At 38.4% G+C, this 23393-nt stretch overlaps 2 protein-coding genes across 10 annotated transcripts in view; one reads left to right on the forward strand and one right to left on the reverse strand.

Moving 5' to 3' along the window:
• Positions 1-9225, forward strand: part of RIC8A (RIC8 guanine nucleotide exchange factor A) — a 36651-nt gene extending 27426 nt beyond the window's left edge. For 3 of the 4 annotated variants that reach the window (XM_058155886.1, XM_058155896.1, XM_058155876.1), the window contains 4 exons: positions 161-305; positions 1577-1721; positions 2802-2942; positions 6367-9225. In XM_058155886.1, the coding sequence (XP_058011869.1) occupies positions 161-305; positions 1577-1721; positions 2802-2942; positions 6367-6502 (567 nt within the window). In that variant the 3' untranslated portion in view covers positions 6503-9225. The remainder of the gene's footprint in view (positions 1-160; positions 306-1576; positions 1722-2801; positions 2943-6366) is intronic. The other variant, XM_058155905.1, reaches the window with a different exon arrangement.
• A 137-nt stretch (positions 9226-9362) lies between these two features.
• On the reverse strand, positions 9363-23323 carry SIRT3 (sirtuin 3). Of its 6 annotated transcripts, none has more exons than XM_058155934.1 (9): positions 23093-23315; positions 17315-17410; positions 16733-16922; positions 14763-14960; positions 13913-14145; positions 13660-13760; positions 12869-13030; positions 12003-12212; positions 9363-10957 (listed from the first exon to the last, which is right to left on the reverse strand). In XM_058155934.1, the coding sequence occupies exons 2-9, from the start codon at positions 17388-17390 to the stop codon at positions 10937-10939; spliced, it is 1191 nt and encodes a 396-aa protein (XP_058011917.1). In that variant the 5' UTR covers positions 17391-17410; positions 23093-23315; the 3' UTR covers positions 9363-10936. The 6 variants fall into 6 exon arrangements, with proteins under 6 accessions (XP_058011917.1, XP_058011909.1, XP_058011900.1 ...); XM_058155926.1 differs by lacking the exon at positions 9363-10957 and adding an exon at positions 18758-18804 and having other exon boundaries at positions 10964-12212; positions 23093-23323; XM_058155917.1 differs by lacking the exon at positions 9363-10957 and having other exon boundaries at positions 10964-12212; positions 23093-23321.
• Positions 23324-23393: the final 70 nt, after the last annotated feature.

Genomic DNA, 23393 nt, shown 5'->3' on the forward strand with positions numbered 1-23393 from the left:
GAGGAGTTTTCAATATATCAGTACATCAAGAAGGCATCTGCGTTTAGTGTCAGGATGAGATTCTTACTGAGGCATTTTTTGATGCAGTATTTTCAGGGCTTGATGAAACCAAGTTTAATATGGCTCTAAGCATCACTTTTGGCTTTCCATGGATTCACAGGTACTTCCTCCATTACGGGATGTGAAGAATAGACCTGAGGTGGGAAACCTGCTGAGAAATAAACTTGTACGCCTCATGACTCACATTGACACGGATGTGAAACACTGTGCTGCAGAGTTCCTGTTTGTACTCTGCAAGGAAAGTGGTAATTATCCATGCTCTCTCTTGTCGTTCTTGGGCCTGTTGTATACTGGCAGTTTGAATCAGTAAATAGGGTTATTTATAACAAGCTAATCCAACTAACTGAGACGTTATTTGGATGGTGGCTAAATATCAAGAATGCAGGTAAACTCATAGGGATTTGGATTAAATTACATTGCATGGAAATGAAGGGAAATGTCATTTACTGTACCAATTTTAAAATTAGGGAAGAAGATAAATAAACTTGAATAAAATTTGTTGCTGCTGGGCTTGTGAATTCTTTATAGCTGTTAATCAGACTTTTCCTCACAAAAACTACTGTTAGTTTTCTTGAAACCTTTGCAAAGATGCTTTTTTGAGAGTGGTATTTTTCTTTTAAATGCTTTACCTGGTAGATAGTATGCAACCTTATAACCAGGGGTAAAATGCTCCTGGTTCGGACCGGATCGCCCAATCCTGTAGCGATGGCGGTGGTGGTTCGGAGAACCGGTAGCAAAAAACCTTCCCCCCGCCAGCTGAGCTGCACAATCATCAGAGTTTTTTGGTTTTTTTTACTTTTAAAAGCATTTTTTCTTTGGCTGAAAAATGCTTTTAAAAGTTAAAAAAAAGCCTCTGATGATCACGCGACTAAGCTGGGATCATCAGAACCCTTTAAAAGCATTTTTTTACCAATCTTTTCAGCCGAAGAGGTTGTAAAAAATGCTTTTAAAAGGTTCTGGCGATCAGGCAACTCAGCTGGGATCATCAGAACCCTTTAAAAGCTTTTAAAATGCTCCTCTGGTGATCCCAGCTGAGTTGCCTGATCATCACAGGCTTTTAAAAGCATTTTTTACAACCTCTTTGGCTGAAGAGGTTGTAGAAAAAATGCTTTTAAAAGTAAAAAAAAAAGTTGGCCATACCCATCCAGTCACATTATCCCCCCCCAAGCCACGCCCACAGAACTGGTAGTAACAAATTTTACATTTCATCCCTGCTTATAACATGTGACATCTACCTAATGTAGTTATTATACTAACTTGACAAAAAGGTAAGAAGTGGCCTGAAGAAGATAGAATTAATTTTTTATCAGGTTCACTGTAATATAGAAGAATGGCACTAAACAAGTGGTGACAATCAAGAATTTTTTCCAGCTTCTTTCTTTCCTGTGATCTGTGGGTTTGCAAGAATCTGCCTCCTTGAAAAGTTAGTCTGATAAAGATGAGACTATATGCTACTATTTAAATTCATTTGCTTCTACACTAATAAGAGAAAGTTTGACTTTTTATGTCTCCACAGTGTCACGGTTTGTGAAGTACACGGGATATGGAAATGCTGCTGGTCTTCTGGCAGCACGAGGCCTCATGGCTGGGGGTCAGACAGAAGGAGAATACTCTGAGGATGAAGATACTGATACAGAGGAATACAAGGAAGCAAAACCCAAGTAGGGGTGCATTTCATGCTTTGCTTCCTTAAATATAATCTTTGCTTCTGCTTCTTTGGTGCAAATCCTTGTTGTATATGGATGTTAGAACCTTAGCATAGATGAGATGGAATGAACCTTGTAAGTCATTTGCAGGAATCCATTAAACCAACTAGCCTCCATATGAATATTACAGCTGTTTTACAAAGCCCGCTTTGCTGCTTAAGAGCTCTTACCATAAAAATACCTCCTGATACTCAGTTGAATCTCATTTTTTTAAAAAAACCTATTGCTCTTTGACTGCCCCTGGTTCATTTTATTATTTGATTTCTCTTACGTTTCTTCTATCTTCTTCTTTGTTCAGTGGTCTCTTTCACTTCTTGCCAAGTTATTCACAAATAGTTCCTTTTACCTCCAGCTCTTGACCTAATTAACAGTGACAGTTATCGAGAGTCAATTGCCCAATCGATACACACAAAGTTGTACTCCAGGTGTTTTGACATTTTCTTTTTAATTACATCTTATTTTAAAACTGGAGGAAGGTGAAGCAGGAGGGAAACATATAATGTATGTTTCCTTCCTGCTTCACCTTACTCCAATTTTTCTGCACACATTTATTGTACATTTACATACATTTACTTAATGTCTAGAAAGGAAACTGTTCTATGTAAGATGTACTAAATTGGGAATTTCCTTGTAACCTTAGAAGCAAGAGTAGTAACAGAAAATTGATAGACAAAACTGAATTAAGAATAATGGAATGGACATGTTTTGGGGAGCGAAACACATCATTATCTGCATATTCCATATAGTTCCTCTTCATTTTAGTAGCATGTGTTTGTGTTAATCAAATGAATATTAGAGTTATATTTTTAGGTTACTCACCATACCTTTTTTACTCTTATCTATTAAAAAACAACATCCAAAAATATATGATATAATTTTTGATGTAATGTTTATCATATCTTCCAAGTCCCTGTGCCCTTTTGATTTTTACGAGTGGGAAAGCTGATCATGGTTACCTTCCTGGAAAAAAAATAGAAGAATTGGTTTTGTTGATTAATTGTTTGTGTTTCATATATTCTACCTTCTTTTCTTTGGGTTACTATATGATGTATTTAGCATTAATCCTATTACGGGACGTGTGGAGGAAAAGCTTCCCAATCCAATGGAAGGAATGACAGATGAACAGAAGGAGCTTGAAGCAATGAAACTGGTGAACATGTTTGACAAACTGTCCAGGTACAAAATGATTCAGTATAATTATCCAGAAATGGATTGTTAGTAGGCAAACAGGCTGAAAGAAAGCAATTGGTTAAATCAAAACCCCTGAGAATCAAAATTACAATGGATTCAGACAAGTTATTTCAACTTATTTCATTTTCTTTGGACTACCAGTAATTTGCTACTTAGTTTGAGGTTCTATTAACATTGAAAGAAATGTCTGAAGGCAACTGTGAGCCCAGAAGATGATTGAATAGATTGATTTCTTCTTCATTTACCTATATTGGTATAATCTCTGCACTGAAAGGGGCTGAGGTGGTGCCTTGCCTTCAAACTTCAGTAAAATTATCCAGGACAGTTTCACTGTAATAGTTATCATACCATGGTTTTTGAAATATGTTTGGTCTTGCTGAAAAATCTTGCTGTATGTGAAAAGTGGAAAGTTTTAAGAGGTGAGAATAGGAAGTCCCCGACCTCCAGGCCTTCAAACATGAACTAAAGACTTTATTATTTCACCGAGTGGGACTAGCCTAAGAATGTATTTTAGCGAAATTTTAATGAGTTTTTAATCGGTCTTCAACCGTTTTAGTGATTCGGCCACTAAATATTTGTTTTTAAATTGTTTTTAAATAGTGTTTATTTATTATATTTATATCATAGTGTTATGTGTATTTTAATATTGGCTGTACACCACCCTGAGTCCTTCAGGAGATGGTGCGGTATAGAAATGTAATTATAAATAAATAAATAAGTCTCTGACAAAGATGTCTGATATCAGCTGAAATGATATCAGAAAGAATTGCAGAGCAATTTTCCAGTTAGCTCAACAGGGCTATTACTTTCAGAATTTCCAGTGGCAATTCTAACATTGGCTTGGCCTTACTACAGAACATTAGGGATCCCAAAATCATGTTCTTAGGCTGAGTTCACACATCATACTAAATGGTTAATGTGTTTTGTACGGATTTATGACTTGACATACCAGTTTAATTTTGTATAGATTTCAAAATTCTGTTTGGATTCTATGAGCATTAAAGTACTGTGCTTGAGCCATATGAGGAAAGCATAATTTTATTACTTTAAACATCCTAATGGCTACCCAAAGAATTTGCATTCCATATCATTTAGTAGTATCTCCTGAAGAACATTCATGTATGAACTGTTTGCTTTCTAAGACCTTCACAGAACTGAGACTCAGGAAACTTAGTCATGTTCCTTTGGTAGTTAAAAGGATCTTAATAGGTTTGCCATGTATAGGTTCTAAATTCAGTATGGATTTCTGTAAAGGTTTTAAAAAACTGAGCTGAAAGATTGTTGGGTAGGTTGAATTCCACCACATGTTTATTGGACCCGTGTCCCTCCTGGATGGTACTGGCCACACGGGAGGTTACACGAGGCTGGCTCCAGGGAGTTACCAACGCTTCTTTGTTGGAGGGTGTTTTCCCCGCCGCTTTGAAAGAGGCGGTGGTGAGGCCCCTCCTCAAGAAGCCCTCCCTGGACCCGGCTGTTTTAGCGAACTACCATCCAGTCTCCAACCTTCGCTTCTTAGAAAGCTTCTTCTTTCAACATCTGGAGGAAACTGTCTATCTGGACCCGTTCCAGTCCGGTTTCAGACCCAGATACAGCACCGAGACGGCTTTGGTCGCATTGGTGGATGACCTCTGGAGAGCCTGGGACAGGGGTTGTTCCTCTGTCCTGGTTTTATTAGATCTCTCGGTGGCTTTTGATACCATCGACCATGGTATCCTGTTGCGACGGTTGGAGGGATTGGGGGTGGGAGGCACCGTTTATCGGTGGTTCTCCTCCTATCTCTCTGACCGTTCGCAGACGGTGTTGGCAGGGGGGCAGAGGTCGACCCCAAGGCGCCTCACTTGTGGGGTGCCTCAGGGGTCTGTTCTCTCGCCTCTCCTGTTCAACATCTATATGAAGCCACTGGGTGAAGTTACCCGTGGTTTCGGGGTGGATTATCATCTGTACGCTGATGATACTCAGCTGTACATTTCCACCCTGAACCACCCCAATGAAGCCGTTGAGGTGATGGGCCGGTGTCTTGAGGCCATGCGGGTCTGGATGGGGAGGAACAGGCTCCGACTCAACCCTTCCAAGATAGAGTGGCTGTGGGTTCCATCGTCCCGGTACAGTCAGCTTACACCATCGTTGACTGTGGGGGAGGAAGTGTTGACCCCCAGGGAGGGAGTGCGCAACCTAGGCGTTCTCCTGGACGATCGGCTGTCCTTAAAGGATCATTTGACAGCCGTCGCCAGGGGAGCATTTTATCAGGTCCACCTGATTCGCCAGTTGCGCCCCTTCCTTGACCGGGACGCCTTACGCACGGTCACTCACGCCCTCATCACTTCCCGCCTGGACTATTGCAATGCTCTCTACATGGGGCTCCCCTTGAAGAGCACCCGGAAGCTCCAGTTAGTCCAGAATGCGGCCGCGCGGGTGATAGAGGGAGCACCGCGTTGCCCCCATATAACACCCATCCTGCGCGGCCTACACTGGCTACCGGTAGCCTTCCGGGTGCAATTCAAGGTTTTGGTTACCATCTTTAAAGCGCTCCATGGCTTAGGATCGGGATACCTTCGAGACCGCCTTCTGCCACCGATTGCCTCCCAACGACCTGTGCGCTCCCACAGAGCGGGCCTCCTCAGGGTGCCGTCGACCAAACAATGTAGGTTGGCGACCCCCAGGGGGAGGGCCTTCTCTGTGGCAGCACCAGCCCTGTGGAACGAGCTTCCTCTGGGATTACGACAACTCCCCGACCTCTGGACCTTCAGACGTGAACTGAAGACTTTATTATTTCAACGCGCTGGACTAGCCTAAGAATAAAATGTTTTAGCTAAATTTTAACGGGTTTTTAACCGGTTTTGTACCGTTTTTAGTGATTTGGCTATGATAATATTTAGTTTTAATTGGGTTTTTAATGTTTATTTATTATACTGTCTTTTAATATGCCTGTGAACCGCCCTGAGTCCTACGGGAGATGGTGTGGTATAAAAGTATGATTAATAAATAAAAATAAATAAATAAATAAAAAAGACATCTGACTGGGGCCAAGATGAATTACAAATCACTTAAGACAAACAGTTATACACTATAAAACAAACAGCAATTATATTTCAAAGTGTCTGTTTAGAATCTTTTGAAGTTTCATACCTTCTTCAAAAAATGTCTGTTAGCAAAACCAATCCCAGTACACGCATTGTGGATCAATCTCTGGAAATTTTAGGATTGTTTTTATTAGGAGTAATATTTTCTTTCAATTTTAATAAAAGGATGCAGATCCTCACACAAGATCTTCATAGCTTAACTTGATGAATGAACACTTCATTATATTCACTTGTCAGAAGATATTTCATGGCAGTTTCTATAAGGCTTTTCTCTAGGGTGAAATCACTTTTTTTCCATCCCTGTAATTTCTTCTTTTTCTCCTTTGAAGACAGCAAATCATCAGACCTATGGGCCTGGATCCTGATGGCAATTTAAGCTCTCTCAACGTAACCTCCCTGGATGAAGCTGTTCATCAGATGGCTGAGCAAAGGTTATCATCTGATTCTGATTTGGAAATAGACTGAGTCACCCTCCTCTATTTCTCACAAGTCTATGGACCTGCTATTGTCTCTATATATCAGGACTGATCTTCTGATACAAACACCTGGAAAAAAACTTTTGATGGCTTAGATTCCTCCACCCAGATTCATCTAATTTCTGTTTTGGCAGCCCTACAGCACTTCTTCTGTTGAAAGCTTTTTATAGTTTTGTCTTTCTGACTGTCTTTTCTCCTCATTGTTTAAGAGTTTCATCCTCTGGTGGTTTCAAGTGAGCTTATAGCACATGAAACATTAAGAGTACACACATGTAGTCAATTGTTTAGGGAGAAAAAATTGTTATGAATTAGGGATTTAAGTTAATCCCTGGGCCAAACACAACATTTAAAAACTATGTTATAGTTGATACACATGGGAACTGTAGGCAAATATGAATGTGTATGTATAGTATACATGTCTAGAAATATATTATGAAAATGTGTGAACAAAGTGCATTTTTATGAATGTATTGTGTGACAATCAATGTAGTTGCATACCATTCTTTTTTAGAACACCTTAAGGATGGTTGGAAAGGGACGCAGTGGCTCAATGGCTAAGACGCTGAGCTTGTCAATCAAAAAGTTGGCAGTTCAGCAGTTTGACTCCCTAGTGCTGCATAATGGGGTGAGCTCCCGTTACTTCTCCCAGTTTCTGCCAACCTAGCAGTTCAAAAGCACGTAAAAAATGCAAGTAGAAAAATAGGGACTACCTTTGGGTGGGACGGTAAAAGCATTCTGTGCGCCTTTGGTGTTTAGTCATGCCAGCCACATGAACATGGAGACAGTGCTGGCTCTTTGGCTTTGAAACGGAGATAAGGCCACTAGAATCAGGTACAACTAGCACATATGTACGAGGGGAACCTTTACCTTTTAAGGATGGTTGGAAATCTTCACAAGAACCATAGTTGAAAGTATGAGTATGAGTGTATGTGTGTAGGTAGGTAGGTTCAAGGAAGTATGTTTAAATAAATGCGGGAATGTAGGATTTCCAGTGAAGAAATGAGGAGCTAAAGACAGGGGAGCCAACTATTACAGTGGAATGAAGAGACAACCAGTGGACCAACTCTTTTGGATTCCTCTCCAGATAAGGAAAGGACTTGGGATTGTCCACACATGGTCCAGGCAGTTGCTCCTCATGAAGAGTCCAGCAGGTTTAGGGCTTTGGAAGATGAGAAGCACTATCTTCATCCAAACCATAATCCATGTCCTTTTGGACACAAGGTTCACATATTTCCTTTTTAATCACTTGGAAATTGCTTACTAACTGTTTTCAGAATCCTTGGAACAACAGATTTTACAGCAATGAGTAAGTTTAGTTCTCATTGCAAAACAAGGGGTTAAGTTTAAGGACTTAAAAAAACTTTCTGATTAAATAGCAAAAAAATGATGTAGAACACTGATTTTGGAAAGTTACAAATGGAGTAAGACTCCAGATAAATTTGAAATAAAAATTTCAAATATAAGAATCCTTCCCCAGGGAAAATGCTGTCCTTTTGAATTCTTTAACAAAACATTGTAAACATTTTAAAAATTGGATGCTGGAAGGAACTGAAAATTACAATTAAAGGAGAGGACATTTAAACTTGACTTACTAGTATAGAATGGAACAAAATACTGTAAGATTGGACTTTTTGAGGGATATTTGTGAACAATAACCCAAAAGTTAATTTTTGAAATATCTGCTGTTATAAATAGACTGTGTTTAAAATATGTTATGGAAGAGGAACAAGTTTTCCTGGATAAGACTGAGATGACTTAAAAATAATTTAAAAGTGATAGGCTACACAAATGATATAGAAAAAAATGCTACACTGGATATACAAATAACAAATGAAAAGAATGATCTGAATATCTACCCTATATTGGATTTACCAGAGACTTGTTAAAGTTTTGAAGAATTTCATGAGAAGAATTGTGAGACAGAAAATAAACCAAGTTCTAAAACATTATTTGAATGGATTAAAAATCAAGTCTGTTAAAAATAAAAGGTAGAAATATAAAGTTGGTTTATTTTATAAAGTTAAAATAAATATCTTTGGTAATGCTTAATGGACTTTTATTGATCAGTAATGAAGTTTTAAGGATTTGTTTATAGATGAGATCTAGTAAGAGATAATTTGTATCTTAAGAGAAGATAAAAAGATATTTAAATTGCTTATGCATGTGATAAAGGAGTGGAGTCATTTCTTTATACTCATTTTCCTTACATTTTTTCTTTTTTGTTTTCTGCACTATTTTCCTGTACATTTTTATTTTTTTCCTAGTTTGCATTAGCATTTAAATTTTTAATTGTAATATTTAATAAAATTACCACACAAAATAAAATACGGGAATATATGAGAAATACAGAAATGTATTTGGTTCACAATGAAGTATCTATAGATACAATATTTGCAGTAGGACTTTCATCTTTTCAGTCATAACTACATTTGCCTTCCTCTTCCTACATGTTTAGTTGTCTGAAATAACATTGCTCTTTGTACTGTTGAGACAAAAGACTGCTTTATTTCCATAAATTATCAGCTTTATTTTCTGTATTTTGATAGCATTTTGCATTCACAGGTTACTTTCATCCTTTATCTGAATTTAAACTTCCTGGTTTAGAAAGGAATTCCATTTCCCAGCTTGTTTTCATTTTACTAGCAATTCAAAACTTAGCACAAATGTAAATTAAAATTTTTCATTGGAATAAACAAACCCTTCCAATACCAAGATGCGTACTTTTGTCTATAATTATTTGGGTGACGAATCTTAAAAACAGATAGGTATTTATAAAAGATGTAAGGCATAGCTAAAATCAATGTGGATGATTCCATTTACAGAAATATTACAGTCAAGACAATATTAAGTTGATAAGGGAAGAACAAAATATCAATTTCATTAATTATCTGTATTTTTCAGACTATAAGATGCACTGGACCATAAGACACACCTAGGTTTAGAGGATGAAACCAAGAACAAAAAATAGTTTTTTGCCTCCGCACGTCCCATTTTTGGTCTGCAGAGTGCCTCTGGATGCCAGGGAGGGCAAAAACAGGACATGCGGAGGGTTTGGGAGGCCAAAAACAGGCCCGTATTCGCTCTATAAGATGCAGACATTTCCACCCACTATTTTTGGTGGGGGGGGAGTGCATTTTATACTCCAAAAAATATGGTATATGCTCAATCTGTAGTGATAGTTTGTTTGGAAGATCTAACCTGGCTTATTGATCTTTCAGCCACTGCTAATTTGGATTAGAAGAGAATTTGTCACAGTTTATGAAGATAACATGAGGCAGGAAAGGGGATTTTGTGACTTTCCTCGGATTTTGCTGGATTACATTTCAAAGCATTTTTTTTTACCTTAGCCTATTTTGGCTAAAGCTGTTGAGAGTTGTAGTCTTATCAACAAATTTCTGAAGAGCTCTTCACTTATGGTAATGACTACTATAAAATGAAACAAAAAATTCTTAAAGGCACACCACCATCTCTTTTAAGAGGATAACATACAGGAAACTAGTTAACTGATGTTGAATCTGCTGAATGGATTCAACCAATGGTTGAATGGTTTGATGGATTGATGAAACCAAAGTATTTGAAATATAAGTATTAAATAAAATCAAGGTCAGAGAATAAAAGCTTTAATTAGTCAAAAGAAATACTGAGTTATTGTTAAAATAGATTTTATTTTGCTTTAAATTTAACTGTAGTTGCAAATGCTACACATTCATCCAGCAGCAGTAAAGGATTCCTGTATATGCTAGTTCTTACTAGAAATGTTGATGCATAAACAAGTTATCTTTTCAAGTTACATAAGTGATTATCTGAGAATTAATATACACATTATTTTAAGAACTTTTTCTTTACATGTTGATAAATAAATAAAATTGGAATTCACTTTTTGATAAAAACTGCACTCCCAATATTGATTTCTTCCAAGTCGTCAGAAAATTGTGGATTCAGAATGAATGAAATAATACTCTTGTTGAGGCTCTGACTAAAACACCCCAGATCTGTGATACTTTTTAAATGACTCAGAAATAATCCAAGTGAAAAAGGTAAAAAAAAAAAGGGGGGGGGAATTAATGCCTTCTAAAAGGGAGGTAGCAGTTACATTGAAAATGTTTACAGTTTGTCTTCATAGAAAATTAAATTCAAATTATTTGCAGGATCCAATCTGGGTTGGTCACTGGGATCAAAGGTTTAGTCTTCATCAAATTATTTTCATTTCCTAAAGAGGCTTGAGAACAAGCCCTGCTCTGAGGCCTCAAAAATGTCCAAGGAGTTAAATTACTATCTCCAGATAGTTCTTACCGTTACCTACTAGGTGAACAAAATACTCCATCGTTTCACCCCAATCTGTGAATTTATCACTATAAACTTTGGTTGAGGCATATGTTACTTTTTGAGGAGTGAAATCTTCTCAAAAGTAGAGAATACACTTCTATTTCTCCTTTATATCCAGCTGAAAACACAAAAAACATGGATTACAACTCACGCCAACTGCTGAGATACTCTTCCCCACCCCCCAAAGAAAAAGTGATTAAGTAGAGACTGTATTTAATTAAACAAAAACATTACTGCCAAATGGTAAAATAAGCGCACAAAGAAGAACCAATTTTACCTGAACCCGAGCAGAATGTACTGATGCTTTGCATCATATCATTCTGGGCTATAGGACAGAATGTGTGGCCTTCTCTCAAAACAGAGAGATTTTACATAATTGGCCCAGGCTGCACATGAGTTGGGAATGTGCTATGGTACATTGTGAGTGCAGGGAGGCCAAGGGAGGGGGGACACAGGTTCACACGAGTACAGGGACACAGAAGGAAGAAAGATACAGGTTGATACAAGGGCGGGGAAATCAAAAGAAGGGTGTGGTGCAGTGAGCAGAAGGTGGGAGACTAACCAGAACCTTCCCTACCAACTCCCCATTGCCTTTGTTTCTGAGAAGCCTGTAGGGAAGGTTGCAAATGTCAATCCTATGACTGCAGGATGCTGCAACTTTTGTGAGTGTGAGCTAGTTGCCAAGCAAGCAAATAACAATCATGTGACTAGGGTGCTGCAATGGCAGAAAATTAAAGGAACTATCTTAAGTACCATTCATTCAGTTCTACTGCAACTTTGGTTATTGAATGAGTGGTTGATATGCAAGGAATACCCAAATTATAATTTTATTAATTGCTTCTAAATCTCAAGTTTCACTCTGACAAAGCAAAGCGTTACTGAAATAAATAAGAAAATGCAATAAATAGTCACACAGTACAGATGACATAGTCATTTCCCTTGAGTTATCCAAGATGGAAAGTGATAGCATCCCATGGAATTGGGGAGGGCTATAACAAATGTAAGAAAAATAAACCTATATGACTTATGATAAATAGTCTGATGGATAAAATAACTGTAGTCTATATTAATTAAAGTCTTATCCTTCATTGTATTGTTTTCATAACTCCAGCCAGCAAAATAAAGAGTGCAAGAGGCAAAGTTTTCAAATCAAAATGACATACCTTTTCTTTTTCCTTTTTTATTAGTTCCTGTAACTCCTCTTTCCAGCCTAACAGTTCTACCACTTTTTCCACTCCACTGATTACATCTCCCAGTTCAGCTACATCATTGTGCTGTGACTGGACCACAAATGGCCCCACCAGGTCTCGATTGATCAGAACACGGGGCACAGAACCACGGACAGCTCCTGCCAGACTAGCAAAGGGCTCCACCTAAAATAAAGCATTAGAAAGGAGAGTGTAAGGAGTTGTTTCTCTTGGAAAGTAAAAATTGCTGCACTTTAGGATATTTTTTTCTAAGAAAAAAAATTGTTATAGATCTTCAAATGCTAACTGAAAGCTGACAACAAACTTCTGAATATGGCCACTCTATATGAGCTGTGCACAAATCATAGGGTACTAAAAATGGCACTGTCAAGATTCAAGATGATGATACAGTACTTTCGTTTGTATGCTGATTTTCCTAAGAGTCCTTAAAAGATATTTGAGTAAAACCTCCTAGCAAGAAGGCCTGCAATATTATTCATATGAGAGAAGACAGCTGAAGATAATGAATCCTTAAGGCTTTACAGGCAGGAGTGTCCAACCTTGACAACTTTAAGACTCATGGACTTCCTCAGCCAGCATGGGGAATTCTGGGAGCTGAAGTCCGCAAGTCTTAAAAGTTGCCAAAGTTGGATACCCCTGTTGTACAATATAATGAACTTAAAACTCTGAAATTCCTTCCCATCTCTTTTGTTGATTGCTGAACTGCCACCCTTTCATTCCCTTCACTTCTCATGGCTTTTCTCTGTGTTCTCCAGAGACTCTGAATCACTTTGTCTTACAAACCCATCTCTTACTCTTTCCCATGTTCATAATAGCCAGACCTCAAGGGAGGTTCCAACGATAAAAAGCAGGTCTGCCATAGGAAAGTCTGTCAAATGCAAGAAGAACCGGTGAGGGAGCTCTTCTCCAAAGAATATAATATCAGGCTTGACCACTCCAGTGCAAACAGGGCATTTGGGAATTTTGTCAGTCATCACATCCCCCTGAAACGAAATCAGATAATAGGGATATAAGTTCCTAATCAGGCAGCACAAGCCACAAGACTGACATCACAACTGAGGACAGCGCACACCAAAACTACGATAAAAGCAAAGGCAATCCTATGAGCCTGCTGAAGCAAAGATCTAGGATCTAGTTGAACTACATGGATCCATCTGAAAAGAGGAGCCAGTGAGTTTGGCAGCTACTGTGATTTCTTAGCTTGGCCAGTGGAAGGAGGCCTAGCCTATGAATAGGAGCAGCCAGGAAAAAGCTGATAATTGGAGGAGCATTAGTGGCTGGTTGTCTTTGTCCTTATCAATGTCTGCTTTGCATTTTGGAGAAATCACACAGCTAACTTCACTGTTAGGTGAGAAAAGATGATGATCTCGGGTTGTCTCATGAGAGATGTGGGGTAAGGGAGATGCTCCCTGTGAAGTGAGGGTAAAGTTGTGGTGCAGATATCTCCACTGGCTGGTGTTCTAGTAGGAGAAGGCTTTCAAGAATTGAAATGTTACCTTTCTCGAGGCCTGGAATCAACAGAAGCAGGCTGACTGTACATTTGCATTAAAAATGATATATGTAATACTTGTACTATTCCTGGAGTGCTGTTATCTGCTGCACTGTGGCTTACCCTGAAATCTTCTCCTGAATATGTTCTTCGACAGACAGTACATGTAGCAGAAGCAAATGTGCCATGAGCTTCAACTAGTTTATCTGGAGGAATCCCAGCAACTAGAACACACAAGCAGAAAGACAAGATTTGGTCAAATTCTTCACCAACTCAAAGATATTTAAAATGGATGATCCCTCATCACACCACAAATATTATTGCTGTGTAATCTGCTTTCAATTTATCTTCTCAGAGCCAGTGGCAAGAGGCTCACCTCTCTCCAGCCCATCAATATTTTGTGTGTAGAGGCGCAGAAGGAGCCCTTTGTCAAACAGAAGTCGAAGAAAATAATGAGCATAGTTTGGTCTGTAATTGCCAGGGTACAACTCCTTAGCTAACCTGAAGAAAGGCTTGGGATTCTGGAAAAAGTAGCTAAGTTCAAATATGGCTTCAGGGTATGGAATATTATACTGCTGAAGGTTACTGTATAGTCCACTCCCAGGAGACCTGCAAAAAGAGTAGTAGAGTAAAATTAGAATAATGATAGGCCAGGAAACCAAGTTCACCAAGTCTTAACAAGAGAAATGCCTAGGTACAGGCATCTAATTCAAGAAATCAACGTAATTTCTCAACCTTAAAAAAATGAAAATACCAAACCAGTTCTGAAAACGTTCCTGAAATAACCACATAATCAGGAATCAAATCTAGTTGAATACTAAATAAATAAATAGGAAATGTGTTAATATCTTAGAATAGCAAGATCAACTGAGAAAAAAGGAGAGTAAAGGCTGAATGATTCTTGGTCAATAATACTAACATTATTGTTAGCAATACAATCATTCTTGAGGACCTCCAAAGAAACTCTTGAAGGTACCACATTTCACATAGCCCAAGGAAACAAGGCTCTGTGTTGGGAGAGGCAGAAAAATAACACCGACATTTCCCTACAGTTTCCAAAAACAAAAAATACCGTATTTGAGCCACTGATATTTGTCATATGATAAAAGCTATGTGACAGCGTGACACCTACTGAAAACAGGTATCATGGATGACCATCCTTGTGTCTTGATGGATGCTTATTTGGTTAAAGCTGGCAAAGCTGTATGACTAGTTCCATACAGTACCTGAAATCTGGAATCCCACTCGGGGTACTGAGTCCTGCTCCAGCCATCACTACTATCCTACAGCATTCTTTCTTCCGGATGCGTTCCATCACATCTCTAAGGCTGAGCTTCTTATTTCCACCATTATTTCCTCCTTGGCCAATTCCAAAAAACACGCTTGAGAGTGTGGATAGGGAGAAGAACCTTACTCCCTGGGTCCTGCAAAAAACATTATCAGTAAGCATGCTTTAGATTAGGGGTGTCAAACCCACAGCCCATGGACCGGATGCGTCACACGCTGGCCATACCCACCCCTGGTTTAGTGAAGGGGGAAAAAAATTGTGATATGTCATGTGACAACAATGTGATGCCGCGAGTTTGACACCCCTGCTTTAGATTATAAAGAAGAACATTTATAAGGGAAAAAATAAGAACCAATATTCCAGGCCAATCCGTGATTTATAGGAATACTCATCCATGGATTGTTATCTAATTTATTCAGAAAAGGATCGGCATGAGCTTTTCTTCTTCCCTTGATCCGGAGTTGAAGCAACCTCTACTCAGATCTACCCAGCCTTTGGCTGACAAAAAAACTATACTAGCATAGAGCTTTCTGTTCCCATTGCCAGTTCCTATTGTCTCTCATTCAAATAATTGCAATTACTTTATTTCCTTGATAAAGGACGATATGGCTTAAGAAATTTTATACAGATTATCCTTGGACCATGCCAAGGTAAAGCGAAAAACACCATCAGTTCAGCCAAGGATGACTTAGGTCTTTCTCATTCATGGACAAGTCAAGCTGAAGGCAACACCATGGGGATATTGTAGAAAAAAAACCATTATTGGGCATATTTGCACCATAAGGTTCAATGGAGAACAGAGTGCTTTTAATTATTAGATAATTCCATTTAAAGTTAAGGCCAAAACGGACAATCAATGGCATCATTTGTCATAGAGTATAAGTTTTCTAGCTCCTACTTTTTACACAGAAAAGCACTTTTTGCATGTTATGTAAAATGTGGTATTCACCAAGATTTTTTTTGCATTTGAGGGACGCTTTGATAGATTTTCAAGAGCCGGGTATTAGATATACTGTATCTGCATAATTAAAGCTGATTAAAGTTTAATTGCTAACAAAGTTGGGCCTTGATATGCAGTATGAAAATACTTAGTTGAATGGAGGCAACATCTGAATATTACCGTATTACTGTTATATTACTGTAACTTCCCTCCAATCAGCACTAACACAATTTCAGACACAAGAAGTGGCATTGGCCAAAATTGACAGCCATTCTCCTAAAAGTCTTACCCTGCTGACAAGTCTGTCTCTGCCAGAAAAGCAATGTAGAAGTATCTCATCCTATCTGTTCTCCAGACCAACTTATTTTGCTGTACTTGCCAAATATTCAGAACCTGATCTGAAAAAGAAGGATTCTGCCCTGATTCCCATAAAACTGAATTCTTATGGAAAACACAGAAGACAACTCTGAAAAATACTCTGGAGACTGAATGCAACCCAACATCATAAACATTTCCTTCACAGTATCATTAAATGGGGATGATTTTGTCCTTGTAACAAAACATATTTTTACATTAGTTTAAATAATTTTAATTTTTTAAAAAAAAACTCTTTTTAAATTGTATGCCTGATAACTGTACATTGTACTATAACCTATGGATTGTAATACTTAAAAGTATTTTATATTAAGTTAATGACATTTAAAAATATGTATCATTTTATGCAGAGAATAGCCTTTTACATGCTATCTAATCTAATACCAAACAGACAAAGTGTCTTCTGGATCCTTTCCTTCTGCCAGCAATAAAACTATCATGAGAATGAGAACTTTGAACCTGAAAGGTAGCTTATTAAAGGCTCACAACAAACAGTCAAAAATCTCCTGAGTTTTACTAAGCCTTACTGTTAAATAAGATTTAATAGAATTTCATGTTAAATAATATTTATACAAAGAATATCAAGGCCTTACCTTATCCCAGACAAGACTGTTGCATTTTTTAAGCTACTTTCTGAAGTCTTCTGCAGCAAATGTTTTCCATGAGGAAAGCAGAGGGCAGATCTTAATGGAATTAAGGGAAGATTTTTGCTGGCTGTCAGACTGGAAGAATTTCTAAAATGCTGACGCTGGGCATACATCCAGAGATCCAGAGACTTACATCCTAAAAATTATTAAAAAAACATTTTTGGGGGAAATATTGAGTGAAGAATCATTTTGTAAAGGAATGACAAATAATTTAACTCAGCAAAACAAACTTTTACATGCTTAATGCTTCCCGTATGGGAGTAGTTTTATCATTGTTTATTATATATTGTATTTGATTACAATTTATGCAATAAAATGTAAAAATAAGTAAATTGAGCTTTATTCCTAGTGACTAGATGAGGATCTCAACAGCACTGTTTCCTATATTCAACTTTTCCCTTTGTTGTTCATAATATACTAACTCCCATATATTTGTCCACCTACTGACACAAATCCCCACAGCCTTTCTAAACTCCGATATGCTTTTCCCAGATCCAGTGAGCTACCTGAAACAGATTTGAGACTTACCAATTAATCTCTGTAAACTGGAAGTCTGAAGCACAGTTTTCCCTGCAGAGACTCTGAAATGCAACCTCCAGTTCATTTCCCTTCAGTGGCCTAGTCCTAAATCAGAAAACCAAGAGAAGCAATTTTTAAAGTATTGTTTTTATAGGGGCTAATAACAGCCTGGAATTATTTAGTCAGCAGCTATGATCTAAAGACTAATTTAGGGCATAGGGCAAAGCAGCACTGCTCTGTTTGCTTTCAATTATCTTGAGCCAGGAAGCACAACTAGAACAGTTTACCACAATGTTCCTAATAGAAGGACCAATGACAGCCTATTTTATCAGTATTTGAGTTAGTATAATAATAGTGTGATTGATTCCACTACTACCCTCTTACTAATCTTCTGAAAAAAATGAGAACAGAAATGAGATGCAGCAGCACCTATGCCACAAAACAGCTCTGGAGTCTGAAATGGTTATAGCCTCCCTTCTATCCAATGTCAAAACCTGTAGAATGGGCATTGCTATGCTTTGATTGTGCCCCATCATTTCTCTTTCAAGGCGAAGGACCTGCTACAGGTGAAGTAAGGCAATAGTGAGGGTTGGAGTAGGAGGTAAGATGTGTTTTGGGGTAGACCTTGCTGAATGTAAGCTTTCCCAAAAGGCTCCTGCTTTCACTCCCCAAAATCATCAGAAACATCTTCAAAGCCACCCCTATTTTTTTCTCACTGCAGTCAATCTTGAAATACTAAAAAACCAACATAAATCAGCCAGTGTTTCTTTTACCTAACCAAGGGGAGAAGGTAAAAAAATGGCATCCAACCAGTCCCATTTCCCCTTGCTGTGTCTCTATGTTGCTAAACAAACTATATGACTTTGCCCATGAAATCACCAGAAATTGAGCTCAATCCAAAGGAGATTTCGCCTTTTCTCCCAAAGCACCAGTGGTGGGTTTCAAATTTTTTTACTACAGGTTCTGTGGGTGTGGCTTGGTGGGCATGGCATGGTTTGCTAGGTGTAGCTTGGTGGGCGTGGCAGCGGAAGGATACAGTAAAATCTCCATTCTCACCCCACTCGAGGAAGGATACTGCAAAATCTCCATTCCCTCCCCAATCCAGGGGAAGGTTACTGCAAAATCCCCATTTCTTCTCAATAAGCTGGGACTTGGGAGGCAGAGAACAGATGGGGGCAGGGGCGGTCAGAATTTTTACTACCGGTTCTCCAAACTACTCAAAATTTCCGCTACCGGTTCTCCAGAACTGGTCAGAACCTGCTGAAACCCACCTCTGCAAAGCACACCTCTTGCTCCAATCATTTACTTTACATGGAGCTATCTATGAAAAGTGTAAAAAAACAGCATTGGCTTTAGTAGGCTCCCACGTAAAATTTAAAGAGCTGGTCTTTACCTGTAAAGCTCTTAATCACTTGGCACATGACTATGTGAAAAACTGCCTGCTTAACTCACCTGGTGTATTCAGTCTGGGGGCTGCTGAACCCATCACCCTATGGGAACTGAGGAAGAAAACACAACACTGCTTCTCATATATGGTTCCTTTCAAATGTTGATTTAGTGCAGAACTCATTGTTTGGTGTATGAAATTAATTTTGATTCTGAACTAGAAGATTTTCTATAGGCCTCAAAATTTTAGTTTAGATATACTCATTAAGCTATGTCTTAATGTGATTACAGCTTCTCTTTTCAAATCTTTATTATGGTCTTAATAGGAAGGGTAGACCACAAAGAGTTAATAATTTCTTTAAAAACATATATAAAGGATAAGCATACATATAACACGTAAGAATTAATGCATGATTAATAATCCAATAAATTGTGATTTAGTAAAAATCAGTTAAATCACGTATTAGTTGTTATCAACACTGCCTTCGCTACTAATCACCTTTTGGAGAGTTGTGTTATTAACAGTCACCTGCTACCAATCATTTTCATTACAGTTCACAATGCTAATCAGCCTTTCAGTAGAAATGGTAGAAATTGTACAATATGAAAACATAGTTACAACAGAAGGTAAATGTAAAATTAAAAATGAAGCAAATGTTTGTTACCTGAGGGAATTAGTAACTGAAATGTTCTGCCATTTGCCAGAATGTGATACATATAGTTTGCGTTATACAAATACATGTTAACAATAGTGTTTAATAATAAAGGTCTTAGCATGATTTACGACAAAGAAAATTGACATTGTTCTACATTGCTATAGTTAGGAAAATGGAAGTATAAGAGGCAATGCAAAACTGACAAAACATAAAATATTCTGTTAATGCTCAGGTGATATAAAATGATATTAGTTATTATGCCCCTTCTTCATATATAAAGGAGTATATTTATCCCCTTAGTAGTGTTCATAATCTTTTCTATTTAATTTTGAACAAGGAAAAAAAATGGAAAACCAACTGAATACACATACAGCAAACACTAGGGAAAAAAGTAAATATCTCTAAATATAGTGAAAATTAAGTTACTTGCTCAGTGGAATTTTAAGTTTATATTTCCAGTGTTAGACATTATATAATTCTGCAACCATCAGATTTTTTTTGACTAAGCACCACAAAGTTAAAACCAAAATTTTAAATAATTTAACAAGTGGCTTCTTGTTAGCTGCGAAGTTGTGTCCTATCCATCGCGAGACCATGGACAACGTTCCTCCAGGCCTTCCTGTCCTCTACCATCCTCTGGAGTTCATTTAAGCTCACACCTACTGCTTCAGTGACTCCATTCAGCCACTCATTCTCTGTCGCCCCATTCTTCTTTTGCCCTCAATCTTTCCCAGCATTAGGCTCTTCTCCAGTGAGTCCTTCCTTCTCATTAGGCGGCCAAAGTATTTGAGTTTCATCTTCAGGATCTGGCCTTCTAAAGAGCAGTCAGGGTTGATCTCCTCTAGGACTGACTGGTTTGTTCGCCTTGCAGTCCAAGGGACTTGCAGGAGTCTTCTCCAGCACCAGAGTTCAAAGGCCTCAATTCTTTGGCGCTCAGCCTTTCTTATGGTCCAACTTTCACAGCCATACATTGTAATTGGGAAAACCATAGCCTTGACTATACGCACTTTTGTTGGCAGGGTGATGTCTCTGCTTTTTAGTATGCTGTCTAGGTTTACCATAGCTTTCTTCCCCAGGAGCAAGCGTCTTTCAATTTCTTGGCTGCACTCCCCATCTGCAGTGATCTTGGAGCCCAGGAAAATAAAATCTGTCACTACCTCCATTTCTTCCCCATCTATTTGCCAGGAATTGAGAGGGCCAGATGCCATGATCTTAGTTTTCTTAATGTTGAGTTTCAAGCCAACTTTTGCACTCTCCTTCTTCACCCGCATCAAGAGGCTCTTTAGTTCCTCTTCGCTTTCTGCCATTAGAGTGGTATCATCTCATATCTGAGGTTGTTGGTATTTTTCCCGGCAATCTTAATTTTAACTTTTGATTCATCTAGACCCGCCTTTCTCATGATGTGCTCTGCATATAAGTTAAATAGGCAGGACGGTAGTATACAGCAGTGGTAGTCAACCTGGTCCCTACCGCCCACTAGTGGGTGTTCCAGGTTTCATAGTGGGCGGTAAGGGTTTTGTCCAATACTGAAGCACTTTCCTTTTTTTTTTAAATTTAATTGACTTTTAAAAATTTTTTCATAGCATTATTTAAAAACATTTTCAATAGGTTTTCATAAAATTTCCTGTGACAATTTAAATTTCTGAAAATAAATTTTCAGAAATTTGTATCACCCGTGCATAAATTTAGTTCACGTTACATAAGTGAAACTAAATGGCTCTATAGTGCGAGCGCAAACAAAAGAGCCTCGTCCCAGAATAGCTTGCGCATCTCCCTCCACACCAGCCAGCTGTAACAGACAAGCAGAGCTGGTAGCCAGTGCCCACCCCCAAACCCAATCCACGATGCACGAGAGGCATGTGCAGACGACGATACACGGTGCATTACTGTGGAACCGGTGGGTGGTTAGAAAAATTTATTACTATCAGAGATACAAAAGTGGGCTGTAGGTATAAAAAGGTTGACTACCCCTGGTATACAGCCTTGCCAGACTCCTTTCCCAATTTTGAACCAATCAGTGGTTCCGTGTCCAGTTCTCACTGTTGCTTCTTGACCCAAATACAGATTTCTCAAGAAACAAATAGAAGGTCTGGTACTCCCATCTTTTTAAGAACTTGGCACAATTTGTTGTGATCCATACAATCAAAGGCTTTAGCATAGTCAGTGAAGCAGAAGTAAATGTTTTTCTGGAACCCCCTAGCTTTCTCCATGATCCAGCATATGTTGACAATTTGATCTCTAGTTCCTCTGCCTCTTCGAAATCCTGCCTGTACTTCCTGTCCTTTACCATCCCTCTATCACAAGAAGTGGCTACATTTACATAAAAAAATACAGGATGAATCCTAGTCAGTTTCATTTAGACAAGATTCACTGAAACCTACATGACTAAAACCATATCCCCTTTTTCAACTAACTAGTAGAAATTTGCATCTATAATATTGCCTTTATCCCCACACGGTGAGATAGTTTTAAAATTTCCTAAACTGTGCCACTGTCAAAAGGAACATTTCTCTTCTTATTCTAAGACCAACCAAGGGCAGCATCAAGGTATTTAAAATAGTTTTGGAAGCAAGACAGGTGACTGGCAGAAACTGGGATTGGCAATGGGGATAGTAAATCCCATGCAGATATATTTTTCTGCCAGTTTAAGGATGGCTAGATAGGGTTTTAACTCAGTAAAGTGGAAACATCCAATTTCTGGAAACAAAATTTCTTTCAAAAAGCAGAGATTACTAAAATTATCAACACAGCTGCATGAACAAAAGTTGTCTTTTAGAAAACCAATAAGATTAATGCCATAAATAATATTCCTTGGGTACTTTTTCCCCCCAAACTTGATACTTTAAAATGCTGGCTGTGGAATTCTGTGAGTTGTTCATCAATTTTAAAGTTGCAAGTTTGAAAAACACTGCTTTAGATAAGGGGCACACCTATATAGTTATGTACTGTAAGATTGGCTAATTAAACAGATTGGAAGGCCTTGTCTAAAAACTCTCTGCCAGACAAAATCTTCTCACTTTTTATCTGCAGCAAGATCATTAACACATGCACAAAGATTAAACATCTGAAATACACACAATAGAGGTTGGTGAAGATGACAGAATTTGCAGAGATGGCAAAAAATGAGTTATTTGATTAGGGAAAAGGCAGCAACTACATTTTGTCAGTGACTGGAATCCTGTATGGACTTTAAGCTAAAAACAGAACAAAAATGAACTTGTGATTTATGGGTTTGACGATTATGAAGAATATGGAAAGAAGGGAGCGATATCTATAGAAATTATAAATGCATTTATAATTGCTGTAAGGAGTAGAAGATGCTTCTTTATATCCTTTTGCTTCCTGTTTTTAAATTTATCACTTTCCCCTATTTTTCCTTCTTTAAATTTGCATTGTTTTAGTCTGCAAAAAAAATGAATAAAAATTTAAAAAAACTCTCTCCTACTATTTCCTCACATTCTAAAACAAACCCATGAATCTTTTCCCAAAACTGTTTTAAAATGCAAGGGCCACCTGCTTTTTCCAAACTACACAGAACGGAATAGAAATGTCTTTCCCAACATTAACTTTTTCTAATTTTCTCGATGCTAAAATAAGCCCCAATGTACAGAAAACAGCAAAGAGCTTTATTGGAGGGCGGGCAGCCCGTTTACTGGTTCTGCTACGAGTGAACCCAAGATCTATGGCCAGCAAGGCCACCGAGTCCCGGGCCCCTAGAAGAGAGACTATAGTAACGTCAACGCACCTAGGCAGCAACAATAATGAATCGTAATACGTCTTGCTATCCTTGCGACACGGCACGCGACAGAAAGGAATAAAACGACGACGCGTTCCCACCAGGGTAACCAACTATGCCTTCTTGTCACTTCGCAACCTGACCGGCAGAGGGCGGCCGAGCAACAAAGGCAAGCTCAGAAGAACAGACCCAAGCAACCATTCAGAGAGCTTAGCACAGAGACCAAGGGGGGGTGAGTGGGTGGTAAGGAATGTTGAAGAGAGGCTACTCTACGCAGAGCCATACGGTACCCGACATGCTCCGCGTTGAA

This window comes from Ahaetulla prasina, chromosome 1, assembly GCF_028640845.1.
Source record: "Ahaetulla prasina isolate Xishuangbanna chromosome 1, ASM2864084v1, whole genome shotgun sequence".
Classification (NCBI taxonomy): Eukaryota; Metazoa; Chordata; class Lepidosauria; order Squamata; family Colubridae; genus Ahaetulla; species Ahaetulla prasina.

Bases quoted from the DNA above. Each gene is read 5' to 3' on its own strand.
- SIRT3 (XM_058155926.1), bottom strand. From the start codon at position 17,390: ATGAACTGGAGGTTGCATTTCAGAGTCTCTGCAGGGAAAACTGTGCTT. The intron at 16,923-17,314 runs GTAAGTCTCAAA...AATAATTTTTAG, and splicing joins CAGTTTACAGAGATTAATTG to GATGTAAGTCTCTGGATCTC. The intron at 13,761-13,912 runs GTGAGCCTCTTG...TGTGTGTTCTAG, and splicing joins TATTGATGGGCTGGAGAGAG to TTGCTGGGATTCCTCCAGAT.